This window comes from Oncorhynchus mykiss, chromosome 6 (assembly GCF_057628025.1).
Source record: "Oncorhynchus mykiss isolate SJ-2025 chromosome 6, ASM5762802v1, whole genome shotgun sequence".
In the NCBI taxonomy this organism is placed as follows: domain Eukaryota; kingdom Metazoa; phylum Chordata; class Actinopteri; order Salmoniformes; family Salmonidae; genus Oncorhynchus; species Oncorhynchus mykiss.
Window position 1 is genome coordinate 62,446,036 of NC_143027.1, and position 16,465 is coordinate 62,462,500.

Below are 16,465 nucleotides of genomic sequence, written 5' to 3' on the forward strand. Positions count from 1 at the left end.
TTTGATATTTCATTTCATTTTTAATTACGCAGTTACATAGCTCAACACAGACAATAACCTGAATTAGAATGTTTACAGCTTCACACATCCAACATAGCGCACAATTAAAGAAGGGGAATAGCAAAAAGGGAAGGAAAGCATGCAATAAATAAATAAAATCAGAATTAAATTCTTCTGGCACAGTTCACTTCATCTAAAGAATGGTAATAGGACCCTTAAAGAGGAAAATACATTTTTCTTCAAAGCGCCAACCTTTCCTACAGAAACATTTTTTTTCTGTAATAATGTATTGCACAATACAGTATATAATGCTTCCCTACACATATAAAACCAAGTCTTTGTTTGTCTTGAAGTAATAATGTAACAACAACAAAAAACAACACTTTCATCCCTACCATAGCTTGGGGAGACCAAGAGCTGTATCCACTTTTGCCATCTCAGCTTTGTATCAGTGCGGGCTTTACAGGGCAATCAATCGCTAAAATCAGATGAGCCAGGAAACTCCATTGACAGAAAGGTGGTAAATGGTTAGGGAGAGGCTGATGCCAACATGCTAGTATTTGCCATCGAAAACACAGAATTTGCCCTCTTCATGTATGCTGTAATAAAAACCTAAAGTGATAAGAAAGTGGTCTGTATGTGTGAATGAATGACAGTCTTTATCTATATATAAGAGGCAAAGACCTCCAGGCTATGTAGATTGTACATCAGAGGCAGGAACAGTCCTCCTAATACCCCATTATGACATGAGTCATCACAGGGCATGAATGAAATAGAACACTCCACACACAGTTGGTCTTCCATTATTCCATGTCCAGAACGTGAATCCTTTCCTCAGAGCCCATACCACTTTAGGAACCTTGTTGACCTTGTCTGGCCATAAAAAAAGAGAATTAGTTGTCTTTCTCTCCAGTGGGTCACACAGAACAGGAACTCAGCATGCTAACTCTACTTGAGCTGTCCTTTCAGTGACAGCTTACATGGCCAAATGTCCAACAGCATCAACCCCTGTATAGACCTGCCCAAAGAACATGTGCCCCAATGCTGGGCTAAAGAAGTGACAGCAGAGAAAGAGAGAGATGGTGTGATAGATATTACAAACACACATTTTTTTTTTTTGGTCAATAAAAATAGTATTTGCCACAAGTTGTGACAAATGAAAGAGTTATTGTGTTTCAGGGTTGATTCGCAGACAAGCAAAGCACACAGAGAGCATTAAAGGATAATGTGTATTGAAATGTCGTCAAAACCTATGGTAATGTTGTGGATAATATGGTGGGTGAGTTCACTCTGTATTTCCCTCTCAGTGCACTGCTACATCTTTACAATTCTCTGCCATTATTCTGACTGAGATGTTTCATTAAAGCTCTGAAGGTTCAAGTAGTTTGTACAGAGAAACTGTGAAAAGAGAAAAACAAGTACACACACACACACACACACACACACACACACACACACACACACACCATGCGTTTATTCCATCTGTAAGCAAGGCTTAGGAAGAAAACTCAAAGCAATCATTACGCATTCCGGAGATGTTTCTGTAGTCTTATCTGAGGCATTAGATATGTAGAAACAAGCGCTTTGATTGCTTGAATAAATAATCTACAAATCTCCACCTTCACAGATGCGTTGGTTGTTTGTTTTTGTCTTGTGCTTTGAGCATGTGTTTATTTCAGACACTTTGGTTAACAGGTATAGTTGGCCTCAAGCCTCCTTATTTCTGGTCTTTCTCGACACAATTTCAAAATCCACCGCGGTGCAGAAATACTTTGGTCTGTGCTTTTATTTGTTGTGGACTACAAATGTAATGGTTTTACGTTCAGCTTGGGGATGGAAGGAATTACTGTATATCAAACCCTGGACAGTGTTGTGTACGCAGAGAGTCCTAGAATCCAAATCATCTGAGTGTTCCTCATTTGATCACTATTTCTGACTGACAAGAGGTTGAGGTGCGAAAATATACACATTGCAAAGTAATCAGTATTAGACCTTTCGGGTTTGTTTCCTATTTGCTCTGATGTTTGTGTGAGTTTGCATGTCTGCTCGCAGCCCTGCTCCCAAAGCTCAGTGACCTCTCCCAGTCATGTGCTGCAAGGTCACAGGAGGTAGCTTGTGGTGGGTCAGGAGACAGGAGGGATGTTCAGGTGGGGGTTAAAGAGCAGAGGGCTGAAGAGGTTTAGAAACACAAACAGGCTGAAGTCATTTCAATACACCGGTAATAACATACGACACACATATACACGCAGATGCAGGGTACCTCGCAGCTTATCACACTTGACCGATTTATATATTACTTTTTGATACGGACATATAGGAAAATAGATCATGTACATATGTGATAAATTAAACAACACTGTCAATGCTAATTGACGTCTAATCGTTTCTGCGTCAATATGTCACTCTGGGTTTTAAATGTGAAAGAGTCTGGCAGACCATACCTGTAACAGTAGAACATAAAACAACACAAAAGCTTGGTCCATTTTAGAGTTATGTGGCCAATTGGTTCGGGATTATTACATCATTCATTTTAACATGGCAGGTACAGTCCCTATTTAATGCTATGTTTGAAAGCCATTTGAGCCTGTAATTCTAACTTAACGATGTTTTAACTTATAGCTTGTGATGACATTACTGTATGAGATGGCATTCCTCCTTGTTAGCCTGTGATTGTGAAGACATCTGTTCCAACTCTCCCAGGTTCTGAGTCCTTTTTGCCTTGCTAGGATCCTAAAGCTACACGAGGAAAAAATGACTGAGACTGCATCTTCACAAACTAATCTATGGACAGAGTAAGAAAAAATAACCAGTGGAAAGGATTGGGCAGTATCATGGTTAGGTTAAGCTTCAGACTTCCAGACCAGTGTGTTGGCTTTTTTTTTGAGGGCAGCCCACAGGGTTTTCAGTGTGGCCCACTGCAGTGGCACTTCAGCCCAATGGATGGCAATGTTTCACACAGATACAGATAACTTTTTGGGCACAAGTTCTTGCGTTCTGAATCCAATATCCAGAGTAGGGGAGTAATTTAGCCTCATGCTAGGACGCTTTTAGAATCAATGTGTGATAAGCCTCTCTTTCTCCTCTTTAAAACCATCATCTTGGGCCTGTCATGAGAGCTATAGCTGGCTCCTCTTGAAGGGAGTCAGTGGAGTACGCTGCCATCAATCATAGGGGGAGCTATAAGAACTGTGACTCCAGAAGAAAACCACTATCGCTGCCAACATCCCTCCTCACAACATCTTTTTGAGATTACACACTCAACAGATTTTGCTAATCTGGTAGAAAATAAGGATTTATGAGAAATGAAAATTCCTTTGATTAAAAAAATGAACTGGAAAGAAATCATATTCTGGACATTGTACATTACTTTCAAGGTTTCTGTTATTTGGCAAACACATTTTTGGACCTCTTTAAATACTATGTACATTCACATTAAGTTACTGATGTTATTTTAAATATATTTATATGTATCTATATTATATGACCCCCTATGGGTAGTTGCTGAGGTTCCACCCAGTAGCTGAATTCTCTTCATATTGCACCTCTGTCCTCTCACTGTCTTACAATGCGAGCAATATAAAATATTCTACAAGAGGATTTTCTTTTCATTGATAAAGATACAACAAATTGAACGATAAGTACAACATGGGGTTTCTCTCCTAGAGTCTTTGCTCCTGCTTCAATGTTTTGTCCAAACTTAAAAAGAAGAAAAGTCCCTCTTTCTGAAAACGCACAAGGGCAGCACAGGTGGACACCAGAGACAGAGACACATTTTTTTTTATCGAGAAACAAAGAAAGGAATATCTACAAGCAGGTTTGATCCCTTCCCAGATATCTGCTCAGAGGTTATGTCCAAAGGGGGTAGGGTTGACAGAGGAACGAGAGAGTTTTAGGGAGGAACATACAGGAAAGTGGGGGGGAGGTAGAAAGAGAGAGAGAAGAGAACTGAGTCTACACCGCTTATGAGGCTCGTTAGTCTGTTTGTCATGCTTTGGAAAAAGAGGGTGAAAAGGTACGACTCACTGAAATGTATCCTCTTGATAGAGTTGAAAAAAAAACATAATTAGGAACAAAAGTCTTGTCCGTACTGTACAATGCTTGCTTGGACAGGTTCTCAGTTTTTTTGAGGTTATTTTTGGCAGTTCCAATGCCTTTCATCTTCTTTTTGAGGCCAAGTAGCTGCTTCTTTGTCCATTCCGTTGCCATTTACATAAATCACTGTCACATTCAGTGGTTCGTCCTTCCATTTCAATTGTCTATTGTGGCAGGCGTTTCAAATGTTTGCTCTGGATTTCTCTCTCTGTGGATCACTGTGGGTATTTTCAGGCTGACAGAGGCCAGCTACAGTACACTCAATATAGAGTTTTAGTGTGACTCCTGTTGTTGCTCTACAGGCTTTATCTCCCAGAGCTTTGCTGCTGAGGAGGTGAAGTTGCTTGCGTTTGGTTACAAGATGAGTGCTTCTCCTTGTCTCTTAGTAACTTTGGCAGTGTAATAAAAAGGTTTGGATCATGTTTTTTCCTTCTTTGAATTCATTTGGGTTCACATCGGTACAGAGAGGTGAGTCCGGTGTCATTTTCTTGGCTCGCTAGCAAGGTAGTTCACTTTTTTTTTTAAATTATTTTTCTTATTATTATTTGTTTAGAATATTTGGACTTTTCTTTGTCTTCCTTAAAGCCCAAAAATGAATCATTAGATAAATAATTAGCCGTATTATGGAAGAGTTTCTGAGGGGGAAAAAAAAATTGCACCATGAGTGTATCTTATCCCCTCTCCTACATCAGAACAGGGGTTTCCGGACTGGTGTCTGGCTTCTTAGATAGGGGACCTCAATCAGGACATGTCCATGGCCCAGGACACAGAGGAGCCTGTTCTATAGACGCATCTATCTATCCATCTCTCAGAGGTCTGGGCTGTTAGTGCACATGCTGGGGGTTAAGAGTCATCCCACTCCTGCTGCGTTAAAGGGAAATCCTCTCCAAGTGCTAAATTCAGATATCTCTTCTTCACAATAAGTGTGGTACCATAACGGGTCTCATGCAATGCAAGCCCCCGACATACACAGCATTGACTGGGCTTATGTTACTGAGGCCACGTGTTGGTCTGGCATATAACAATGCTTATCTTCACACGACATTATCAGAGTTCAATAACCAAGTCTGGTGTGTTTTTTGTTGTTGTTGTAATAGATAGGAAGTTCTGCTTCCGCATTGGTTTATTTTGAGCATTCAGTAAATTAAGCCCTAGCCATGCTAAACACAACAGTGGACCCCTTGACTAGTTTCGAGTTTGACAGAGAGAAAGTCTGTGCGGCTGAGAGACAGTCAGAACGATTTTTGGGGGGAGGTTGAGGAGTTGAGAAAACGAGGCCTTCGGGTAGCTAAGAAGTAGTCAACGGTGCAGTATTCACGGTAGGACCACTACAGATGCCGTACAAAAGAAGGAAAGGGTGCAGTGCGATCGATGGAGATTCCTCTGTTCATTTAGGATGGATGGCAGCTGTACTGTAGCATCAGTGGGAGTGACTGGGCGTGGCAGGGCGTGGCAGGGCGGGGTCAGCGAGAGGTGGCGTCCAGCAGTGCAGGGGTCGCTGGGGTGGTGGAGCGTGAGGCACTGCTGGAGCTAGCCTCCTTAGGACTCCCGGAGAGACTGCCCCCCCCACCACCGCTGGTCTGGCCGGGCAGGGAGAGTGGACCAGGGGGGGTGCTCTCTGAGTGTGTAGGGGGTGCGCTGGAGGAGGGGGTGCCCAGAGGAACACTGCTGCCCCCGGGGAGGCCCTGTAGACCCTGGCCACAGACGTGGTGGTGCTTCTCCCAGTCTTTGTGCTGGCAGAAGGAGCCGCAGTAGCGTGCTGTGTTGCAGCCGCTGCACGTCTCACTGGCCTTGCGTCCACAGTTCCAGCAGCTCTGGAGAGACAGTGGGAAGAAGGCATAGAGTTGATAAAATAAATCTCTGGTCGTCAACCTGTTATATTATTATACAAATATCATTGTTACCACTTATCAAATACTGTCATGCTATCAACAGGTGAGTTATTTAATTTTATGGGCAACATATTCCCACATTTATTTTCTGGGGCTACAAATGTCCCAAACCACTAGGTGGACTGTCCTGTCTTGTCCTGTCCTGTCTTCTCCTGTGCTGGCCCTGACACTGTTACTCCAACCATCGCTTGTGAATGCTGTTATTCAGACAGGCGGCTGGAGTCAATCTTTACTAATGAAATGAAAACATGGTGTTGACTGTGGCTCACATTAACACCACAACCAGACAGTGTCCTGTTTAAGATATACACATTCTGTGCAGAATATGGGATTTTGATAGAGAACTGATAGGTTAAACACTTCTCCAGGCACTGTGAAAATCTGTTACTCTGTGCAGAACCTGTCTGTGTAGCTCGAACACACACACATTGTATTTAGGACTCTGGCTTGTATAGAACTGGTGAATGAGCTTACTGAGATGCAAATGCTGGTGGTGGGTCGGGGGGGGGGGGGCATGTTATGAAGTGTGTGTGACAGTAAGTAATGTGAAGAGAAGGTGTGTGTAAAATTTCTATTTTGAGGAAGTGTTACTGTGAGGTCTAAAATAAATGGGTTAGCTGTGTGACAGTTTGTTATGTAAAACGGGTGGTTGGTGTGTTGAGGTGACACGATTGATTGTGAGTGTGCTTTGTGATGCAGTGCAGCAGTGTGTGCCTGTGTTTACTGACAGTAGGGTGAGGAGTGTATCTCTCTTTATGCCTGCTGCTGTGCTGTGGTATGTTAGAGGGCACAGGGTGTGGGGCATGGGGTACACTCTTAGAAAAAAGGGTTCCAAAAGGGTTCTCCGGCTGTTTTTGGTTCCATGTAGAACCCTCTGTGTTCCACCTGGAGCCAACAGGGTCCTAACTGGAACCAAAAAGGGTTCCTAAAAGGGTTCCTAAACCCTGTTAGGGTTCTAGATGGCATCTTTTTTTCATAAGGACTATTTATACTCTACGGAGACAGATCCTACGGGGCGTAGTGGAATGTAGCAATGTCGTCTTTCATCACAAAAGGGGTGGCTCCTTGTAGTGCCTCCTTGTAACGCGCTGTATCATTCCTTGCGTAGTCATGGGGGCAGTAGGCAAAGAAGCTCGCCCGGTTCCTCTATAGGCTATGCATCAAAGTAGCATTGATAAATTAGTATAATCTCAGCGACTGTTCAAACAATAAACCAAACAACATTATAGCCTTATTAGAACCCCCCCTCCCCCCATTCTATTTTTAGCTGATATGGGAGTGAATACATTGAAGCGGTATATCAAATTGGGATCATTTTGTAGGTTACAGAGGCAAGTATAATAATATTTGCCAGGGCTTATTAATTCATTATAAATCAGATTATTTCACATTGTGACGTGGGAAGCTAAAAGCACAGATTGAACAATGAGACAGATATTTCACCGGATGTATAAATGTGAAGTATCCACTTGGCGTTTCTACTCACTACCAAATATGGTATTGAGAGGAAGCTCAGTGGCCAGCAGTGGGAGAAGATGGAACGAGGTGGATTTTGGCCGACATTCTGCACATTTTCTCATCGATGAAACATTTGATCTCAATACAGTTTTTCTTTTCCCAAAACTAGAATCTGTTACGAACAGAGTGGACTAAGTTTTGTAGACTTTATCCTTTGCCAAAGTTTAAAATAATTGCGTTGTTTAGGAGTGCAAAGGCGAATTGAGTTATAGGATCTCGCTAGCTCGTGCTTGGCTCTGCCCACTATGACTCATTTGTTTCCGTTTGAAATGATAGGCTGTGGTCTATCTTGGTTTAGTTATAAAAACTCTTTGTAGAGCTACGTTGCGTGCACGTAGCTCTACGCATGTTAAGTGTGTGGAAAACTTAAGAGTGTATGTAGGATAGTGTGGGGGCATGGGGGTGTGTGTGTGTGTTTGTGTGTCTGTGTGTGTGTGGGCGATAAGGCTGTGATGCTCACTTCGCTGGAGTCCTCCTGCTGGTTGATGACGGTCAGTGCATCCTCAGAGGCCTGTTTCCTGGCCTCGGCCAGCGCCCTCTCCATCTTGGACCTCTCAGCGGAGATCATCTCATGGGCCTTCCTCTCAGCGTCCGACACAGCCTTCTGTAGCTCCGACATGGCCTGCCTCTTCACCTCGTTCACTGCCTCCTCTGTGGAGAGAGAGCGAGAGAGAGAGAGAGAGAGAGAGAGAGAGTGAGAGAGTGAGAGAGAGAGAGAGAGAGAGAGAGTGTGAGAGTGTGAGAGAGAGAGAGAGAGAGAGAGAGACGTCAGTCCCCATGACCGCTCCTACTCTGTCATCCTTTATTGAGGCACTCTAAGCGCTCCATTTGTATTATCTCGGCAAACAGATGCATATCATCCAAGATTTAAAGCATTTTGTCGGGAAAAAGAAGCCTGTTAATAATGAATTAAAAGACGTCTGGTAACAATCATTTCCAGAGCTGACACCAGCAGATGTCTCCAAACTTTGTTCGTAAACTTGCCTATTAACCCAGTACTCTGTGACTCTCTGCTTTTGATGAAAAGAAATCCGAGTGAATGAACAAAGAAACAGACGTAAGAACTGAGGAGTGAAAATGGCTTCTGTGCCATTGATGCATAACTTTGCTAACAGGGGGTTAACTGTGGTAGAGGTCCTATCCCCTGGCCTTTGTTCTACAAATGCCAACTCATGTGAGTGAATAGGCAGTGTTTTTAGAGAAGTCCGGTGTGTGAGCTCCTTTACAGACACGAGTCCAAAATAGACGCTAAGGCTGGTTCTGATTAGAAGACAGTGGTAATCCGGCTAGGAAGGAATCACAATCCCTCTCATTAGTTTCGTCATGTTACAAGGAGACCATAACACAACATCAGAGATTCATTTAGTTTTAGCTCTTGCAGAATTCTGCCGAGAGAAAACAGCTGCCCCGCATAATCCAACTAATTAAATCCTCATGTTCAATCACCAAATGGATATTTTATGACCATGAAAAATATCATATCAAACTGTCAACTGACACAGTATATGGGATAAGTAAATGCCTTGTACAACCAAAACGAGGGGAAGTTGTATTACTAGATTCGTCTCCCTTCTACACACAGACATGACGTGAGAGCCTCCCTATTCTCCCTCTCATTCTTCCAGTCAGTCGGTATAAAGGAGATGAGCCATTTCTCCCTCTCTGGTCCAGCTGTCTAGGGCTGCTGTGTTGAGCTGGGGTACGGGAGCTGGGCGGCTAGTCCCGTGTGTATGTGCTGAATATGAGGATGTGTGTGTGTGAGTGTGTGTGTGTGCGTGCGTGTCTTTGTGTGTGCGAGTCTGTCTCCTCTGCTCAGAAACTAGAGAAGTAGTTTGTATTCCGTTTATCCTCTCAACACCTCCCGCACACGTCTTCTTCCCTGGCTTTTTTCATCCTGCCCGTCTCTACCTTCATCCACCATTTCGGTTCTACATTTCTTCCCTTCTTAAAGGCGCATGCCTTCTCCTAACTATCGGTACAGTCCTCTGCTGCTCAATTATCAGGCTTAATGCATGCATCACTACGGTTAGTTTACAAATGTAATTAATTCTTATCAAGGAGCCTGCAGAGCAGATGCTAGGACAATTAGCACTTAATGCAAAACACGGAGGGGCAGCAATATTAACGTTTTAATTCCGGAGGGATCCGGCAGGTGTTTCTGTTTCACACTTCAGATCTTGCCTTTCAAGGCGGCAGAGTCTCGCAACCCGACCGACACCAGAGAATACGTGTCTTTTTCTAATGAAAGAGATGGACTGCAGTTATGCTGTTTGCTGAGGGAGCAGTGGTAATAGGACAGAGGTGGGGGGGGGGGCTGTCATACTCACCCTGCTTGTTTTGGAGTTGCTTCAGTGCTGGGGAGAGTGGGATACTTGTAGCACCTGTATGAAAAACAACTGTAAATTAAAATAGTTCTCCTGCTGGTGAAAATGCAGCACATTCTCTCGCAGGCAGCAGCATCTTTCCCCCACAGTTTTTGAATATGACTGCATCCTAATTGTGTTGGTACTCAGTGGGACCAAGGCTGCGTCATAACTGACTCCATTTGGGATATGCTAGCTATATAAGGCACAGGCACTGCAACACGCTAACCCACCCCTGCTACATATAACGGAATCAGACTGCCCTGCGTATGATGGCGACAGTCATTAGTCTGACTAAGGGGCTTGGTCCCAGATTGCCAACAGTTACTAGAACGCAATTGATTTGACTGGTTCAACTATACTTAAAACAATGAGTTAAAATCTGTCACAATGAAAAGCAGTATTATATGAACTAAGCAGAGGAAATCCCTCCTCCTCCTCCCTCTCCCCAGTGAAGCTGCAGGCCCCACCTCTGCTGCATGCGCTGCTCTGAACAGCGCCAGGTTGGTTAGTGCATTTTCACTGCAGCTGAACTGCAGTCGCCATTCATAGCAGGTTAAAGGTGGAACGTTCTTAGCCCTAATGACACACATGACAGTCACAGGCCCTCCAATCCCATCCCTGTCCTTACGTAACTATGGTAACAGGAGAGGCAGGGCTATCTGCAGTGGCGGTTGCCATGAGGGTGACGGGAGACAGTTCAGTCAGGACGGACGTGTGGTTACTCACCAGCTTTCCTCCAGATCTCCTCAGGTAGGTAGCCAGACGCAGGTCTGTGCAGGAAGTCCCTATGAATCTCTGAAACACAATCCAGACCAGAACATCAGTCAGTCTACCACTCTCCACACACACACACACACACACTTTATGAGCCAAATCCTAACTGAAAATTACTCAATATTTCTGCACAGATTTCCCACTAACGTCAGTGCATGGTTTACCCAAAAATCCAAGCTACATGCATAGATCTCTAGTTAGGATTCAGCCCCCTGCGTCCCAACCACATGAACACACTCAAACTTGAGCTTCGTTTTGCTTTGTAACATTTCATGTCATCCCCCAGCCCAATGTCTCTGTGGCCATGCAATGCCAGCATGCTCTCCTCTTTCCTCAGAGCAGACAGAACACACAGAGTGAGTGACAGTGTGGAGTGAGGCCATGCTGGAGGCCTGGTGGTGCTGGTGTCTGCAGCAGTGGAAGTACCTATGGGCTGCTGTGTCTCGACGTTGTTAGGAGTGTTGGAGGAGGAGTTGTGAGGAGGTAGAGGTAGAGGAGGAGGAGGAGGGCGTGGCTGTCCGTTGCTCCCACCTTTTTTCATATCTTCCACGTCGCTGTAGCGCCGGATCCAGTGGTTCATCTCCTCGCGGTCGGCTTCCTGGCAACGCCGCAGCACCGTGAGAGACCGCCGTGTCTTCTCCACCATGTCCATGATGCAGTTGAGCAGCTGCAGGGGGGAGGAGGAGGGAAGGAGGGAGGGGGAGACATGATCAGAGTGCCGCTCTACTCTCTGATTTACTCTCCTACAGTTCAGACTCTGACAACAGGCAGCTGCTCTCGGTGGTGCTAAAGAGTGGCAGAGCCTCTGCACCTAAAAGTCCACCGTTAAATCAGGGTCGCAGTATTAATCGGAAGTACTGTATAGTGCACATTCTGAAATTAGGCTATGAATAAACACAATCAGCCCTAACCTTTATCAAGATGTGAAATTGTATGAGAGCATTTTCATTGGCGGTAATTTGACTGATTTTCTTCCAGTCGCTCTAGAATCATTTTTTGCTGCTTAGGTGCAACAAAACTTTCTCAGGAGCACTCCTGAGTGTGTGACCCTGTCCCCGTTTTAGCAGCGAGAGCCAGCGGTGCTGAGTATGTGTATGTGTGTGTGTGTGAATGAGGTTGAGTGGTTATACAGAGCAGTGAAGTAAAAATGGCTGTAACAGCTGTGCTACTGATGGAAAAGGCCTAACCAATTCATTCCACCCCTGTGCTCCCTCCAAGCCCCTGTCTGCTAAAGCCTTTCACCCACACCTCCTCCCCTTGCCTTCCTCTTTTTATTATTCTTCACTAACTCTCGTTCTCTCTCTCAACATTGTTTCTCTTTCTGCCTTTGCCCTATGCCTCCTTCAACCCCCGGTCTGCAAAATGCTTTTTACCTTCACCCCCTTCCTTCCATTAAATATCTCTCTCTCTGCCTGCTTCTCTCTCTCTTTCTCCACCTCCTTCTCTCTCTCTCTCCTTCTCTCTCTCTCTCTTTCTCCACCTCCTTCTCTCTCTCTCTCCTTCTCTCTCTCTCTCTCTCTTTCTCCACCTCCTTCTCTCTCTCTCTCTCTCCTTCTCTCTCTCTCTCTCTCTCTCTCTCCCTCTCTCTGTTATCTATATTTATTTCAGTAGTGTTTCTAGAGTGTTTCTAATTTGGCAGAGGCCCAGCACAGGCCAGTTCGCTCCATGACTGCAGCCCTTGTCTCAGCTGCTCTCCCCAGCTGGAGCTGTCCTCTACTGGGTCCCTCGCTCCATCTGTGGCCCTTTTTAGTGCCTGAGTTTGTGTGTGTGTGTGTGTGTGTGTGTGTGCGCGTGCGTGGCGTGCATGCGTGTGTGTGTGTATTAGCGAGTGTTCCAGCCTTGGTAAAGGTAAGGGGAGCTCAGAGTGCTTGCTCCAGTCTTTGTACGCTGGCCAGAGAGGCCTCGGCTGTCCATTCCTGACATGGACACAAGCCTCCACAGTCCCCCTAAGGTCAGCTGTCCATCAAATGCAAACTCCGCTGAGGTTTCGGTTCTTAAACCTGTCAGCAGCACCCTGTCTCCCCTCGTCCCACCTCCTTTCATATAATCTACAGCACTGAGAGCTTGAAAGATTTGTACTACTCACTTCTTTGTTGGATGGGAGATATTAGGGAGATATTAGGATAAAACCGGGGAGCCCTACCCCAGCAACACGTACATTATCGAGGTGCTTCCACTCCTCGGCCCACTCCCGATCTGTCAGGCGGTGATCGATCACTTCCTCCTGGCGTGCTCCATGCACGGCTGAAACACAAACACACAGTCCCGCGTTCAGCACTTAAGCACCATCCCCACATATGAGCCATTCTGGCTCCAGTCTCCTCCACATACAGGACATTGGGGCTCAAACACTTCCTTATACAGTGTGAGCCATTGCGGCTCTAACCGAGGGACGACGCATATGGATTCCTAGGAGGACATACCCAAGCATGTGTCACTATAGGCTTTTTATAGATGCACTACCTTGGGGATTTAACACCAAACTGTGACAACCTCTCATTGTTCTTTAGAGACGCCATGAGGGCCTCTCTCTCGCTCTCTCTCTCTCTCCCTCATCCCTCCCTCGCCCCTTTCTCATTCCCTCCCCCTCTCACCTGTCTGCCGGTGCCTGTCCCGAGCCTCGCGGTGCTCTGCTGTGTGGCGGTAGGCATCGCGGTAGTGGTGGGCCAGAGCCATGTCCTCCAGACGGTAGTGTTGGGGGGCAGGGGGGTTGGGGTGAGACAGGCCGTTGGGGGGGTGCGTGGGCAGGCCGTTGGGGGGCGGGTGGGCTGGCAGGCCAGTGCTGGGGCTGAAGCGCTGGCTGGGGCTGATGGTGCAGGGTCGCTTGGCCAGGTGCTCCGGGTGGTGCCCGTCTCTCTCCGAGTCTTTGGTCCTGAAGGAAGAGAGCACAGATCCACACGGTTACATTCCCTTCATACGTGTCACCACCAAATCAAGTTACAAGGGAACAGGAATGAGATTTGTTATAGTCAAAATGTACCTGTAAACTTAAGACATTCTAGATTTACTGGGCCGCTAACCTGTTGTTGTTACTAGAAGACATGAGCAGTAAATCTGACGGTGTTTCAGGAATCCTCCCTGCTGAGAAGCTCACTGTTCACTTCAGACAGAATCTACTCCAGAGTGTGTGCACAGCTGTACGCCATACGTAAAAAATACACTCGGTATATTCTGTGTCTCGAGCTGGGATCCAAACTCTTAATCCTAATATCCCTCAACTCACTCTCTTAACTTGCAAGTGTAGCCTCTCCCACAGACCTACGGTGCCGTTGTGAGTCTGTGTTTGGCAGATGTTCAGTGGCGGTCCTGTTTTGGGAGCCATCTGGACAGTTTAAACGCTGGTGTTGATATTAATCTGTTTAGCTTGGTGAAACAGCCAGGCATTCGGAGGTAAATCGCTCTCTATCATCCCCGGGATCAAAGGCAAATGAAAGGAATTTCAGCGCCATGTGGATGCGAGTGTGTTTTTGTTTATGAGTGAGTGTGTGTATATTACTGTCTGTGTGTGTGTGTGTATGGGTATTTGTCCTCTCTTTGTTTACGTGATGTAGCCCCTCCCACACTCCACCCCCAATCCCCTCTCCAATTCTGGCAAGCTCTGGGTCGTGGGGTGAGACTGTGAGGGGGGGGATGTGTCTGTCTTTAAAAATATATATTTATATTTCACCTTTATTTAACTAGGCAAGTCAGTTAAGAACAAATTCTTATTTACAATGACAGCCTAACCCGGCCAAACGTGGACGACGCTGGGCCAATTGTGCGCCGCTCTGTGGGACTCCCAATCACGGCCGGATGTGATACAGCCTGGATTCGAACCAGGGCCCGTAGTGACGCCTCTTGGACTGAGATGCAGTGCCTTAGACCGCTGTGCCCCTCTGTCAGTGCTCTAGCCCGCCACCGATATCTCACAAATCAAAGCAACAGCTGGCCCAGCCTGCCGTGACACTGTAAGCCAGGGGTTGGGAGGCGGAGGTGTGCAGATTACAGAGGGATTGCCCGTTCCTCCACCCTCTCTCTCTCTCTCTCTCTCGCGCTCTCTCTCTCGCTCTCTCCTCCCCCCCTCCCCTTCCCCCTCCCTTCCTCTCCGTCAGGACTGAAGGTGAGGACAGGAGAGGAGAAGAGAGGAGAGGCAGCCAGAGATAAAGGGAGGGGGAGAGAGAGAGAGACGGGGGAGGAGGAGAGTAGTGCTGTGGTTTTGTATGTCTTAAATTCCAGATGTGTATCCCCCTCCACACCCCCCTCCATACGGCCCCGTGTGGGGGGGCAGATATGGCAGCAAGCTGCTTTGGGTAGGGCAGGGAAGTGTATAGGACAGTGAGGGCATTGTCTGTGGGTTGGACTGAGTACATCTCCTCATACTGTACTGGGGCCGCTGACACAGAGCCACTGCTGCCGCTGTGGTTATAGCGTGACGTCCACAGCATCTGGACTTATCCTCCTCTTCTCATCCTCCTCTACTCCTACTCCTCCCTCTCTCCTCCTCCTCCCCTCACAGACAGCTGGCACAGCCTGCATCGCCCTCTCTGCCCGCCTGGCATCAGGGCTGCCCAGACTTCCGCCTCCCGCACAGAGGATTTATAACCTCCCCCTTGTGGCTTGCCATTTCCAAATACCCAGAAATAATTCAATTATTTGTGTGTGTAAGCCTGTGTGTGTTTTTTTCAGTTGTGTTTCTGCTGTAAGATGGAGGGAGAGGAGTGATAAGTTTGTTTTCCAGCTGTGGTATGTGACGTGTCTGCATAGTGTGTGTATTCTGAGTGTGTGTGTGTGTGTGTGTGTGTGTGTGTGTGTGGTGGTCAGTCAGTACCTGTCGGGGGTCCTCCTCTTGCCATGCTCGTTGATCTCCATCATGATCTCAGAGGAGTCCAGGGGCGAGCTGGCGTTGGCGTCCAGCAGCAGCTGCTCATGCTGGGCCAGATACTGGGCGGGAGTCTGCTTGGCCATCCGTGCACAGTGGAGGAGCTCCCTCTGAAGCAGGGGCAGGTTGGCCTGTTAGAGGAGAGGGAAGGGGGGAGGAGGGATAGGAGGAATGAAAGGAGAAGATATGGTAAGTGGAAAAGGGCGAGAGGAGGAGGGTCAAGGTGGAGGAGAGACAGGAGAGACAGGGCATAAAAATCAAATAGTTTTAGAGTGAAGAGTTAGAGCATGTGGGAGGGAAAGACAAAGAGAGAGAGAGATTGAGAGAGAGAGAGAGAGAGATTGTGAGAGAAAGTGAGAGAGAGAATTAGAGAGCGAGTGAGAGATTGAGAGAGAAAGAGAGAGGATGAGACAGTGAGATAACACAGACTCACCAACCCCACATTCCTCCCCAGCGTCTGTCTCTCTCAGGGGGAGGAAGAGGGGAGAGAGGAGGGGTAAAAGTGGGTGCTGTCAGAGAGCTCAGTCAGGCCGTCACTTTGACAAAGCACAGTGCTGGCTGCCATGTCACAGATGTGTAACCTCATGGCACAGCAGGCGGGCTGGAAAACTGTCCTATTGACACCAGGCCCTGAGCCATCCTCTGGATGCTACTAAAGGCACGCCAAGCCGCTCTCACAACAATAATAATAATCTCCACTAATGAGACAGCTAGCGCCCACCAGACACTGGCCTATCTACCTATCTATAGTATCTACCTATCTATCTTTCTATAGTATCTATCTATCTATAGTATCTATCTATAGTATCTACCTATCCATAGTATCTATCTACCTATAGTATCTATCTATAGTATCTACCTATCTATAGTATCTATATCTATAGTATATATCTTTCTATAGTATCTATCTATCTATAGTATCTATCTATAGTATCTACCTATCTATAGTATCTATATCTATAGTA

At 46.4% G+C, this 16,465-nt stretch overlaps 1 protein-coding gene across 16 annotated transcripts in view; it reads right to left on the minus strand.

Moving 5' to 3' along the window:
• LOC110526302 (transcriptional corepressor CBFA2T3) overlaps positions 1-16,465 on the minus strand; it is a 62,148-nt gene continuing 45,683 nt past the window's right edge. For 4 of the 16 annotated variants that reach the window (XM_090238461.1, XM_090238460.1, XM_090238468.1 and 1 more), the window contains exons 5-12: positions 15,450-15,631; positions 13,237-13,514; positions 12,801-12,886; positions 11,174-11,309; positions 10,595-10,663; positions 9,830-9,883; positions 7,963-8,153; positions 1-5,906 (exon numbers count right to left, since the gene is read on the minus strand). In XM_090238461.1, the coding sequence (XP_090094587.1) occupies positions 5,556-5,906; positions 7,963-8,153; positions 9,830-9,883; positions 10,595-10,663; positions 11,174-11,309; positions 12,801-12,886; positions 13,237-13,514; positions 15,450-15,631 (1,347 nt within the window). In that variant the 3' untranslated portion in view covers positions 1-5,555. Of the gene's footprint in view, positions 5,907-7,962; positions 8,154-9,829; positions 9,884-10,594; positions 10,664-11,068; positions 11,310-12,785; positions 12,887-13,236; positions 13,515-15,449; positions 15,632-16,465 lie in introns of all 16 variants that reach the window. The other 12 variants (XM_090238457.1, XM_090238456.1, XM_090238464.1 and 9 more) reach the window with 3 other exon arrangements.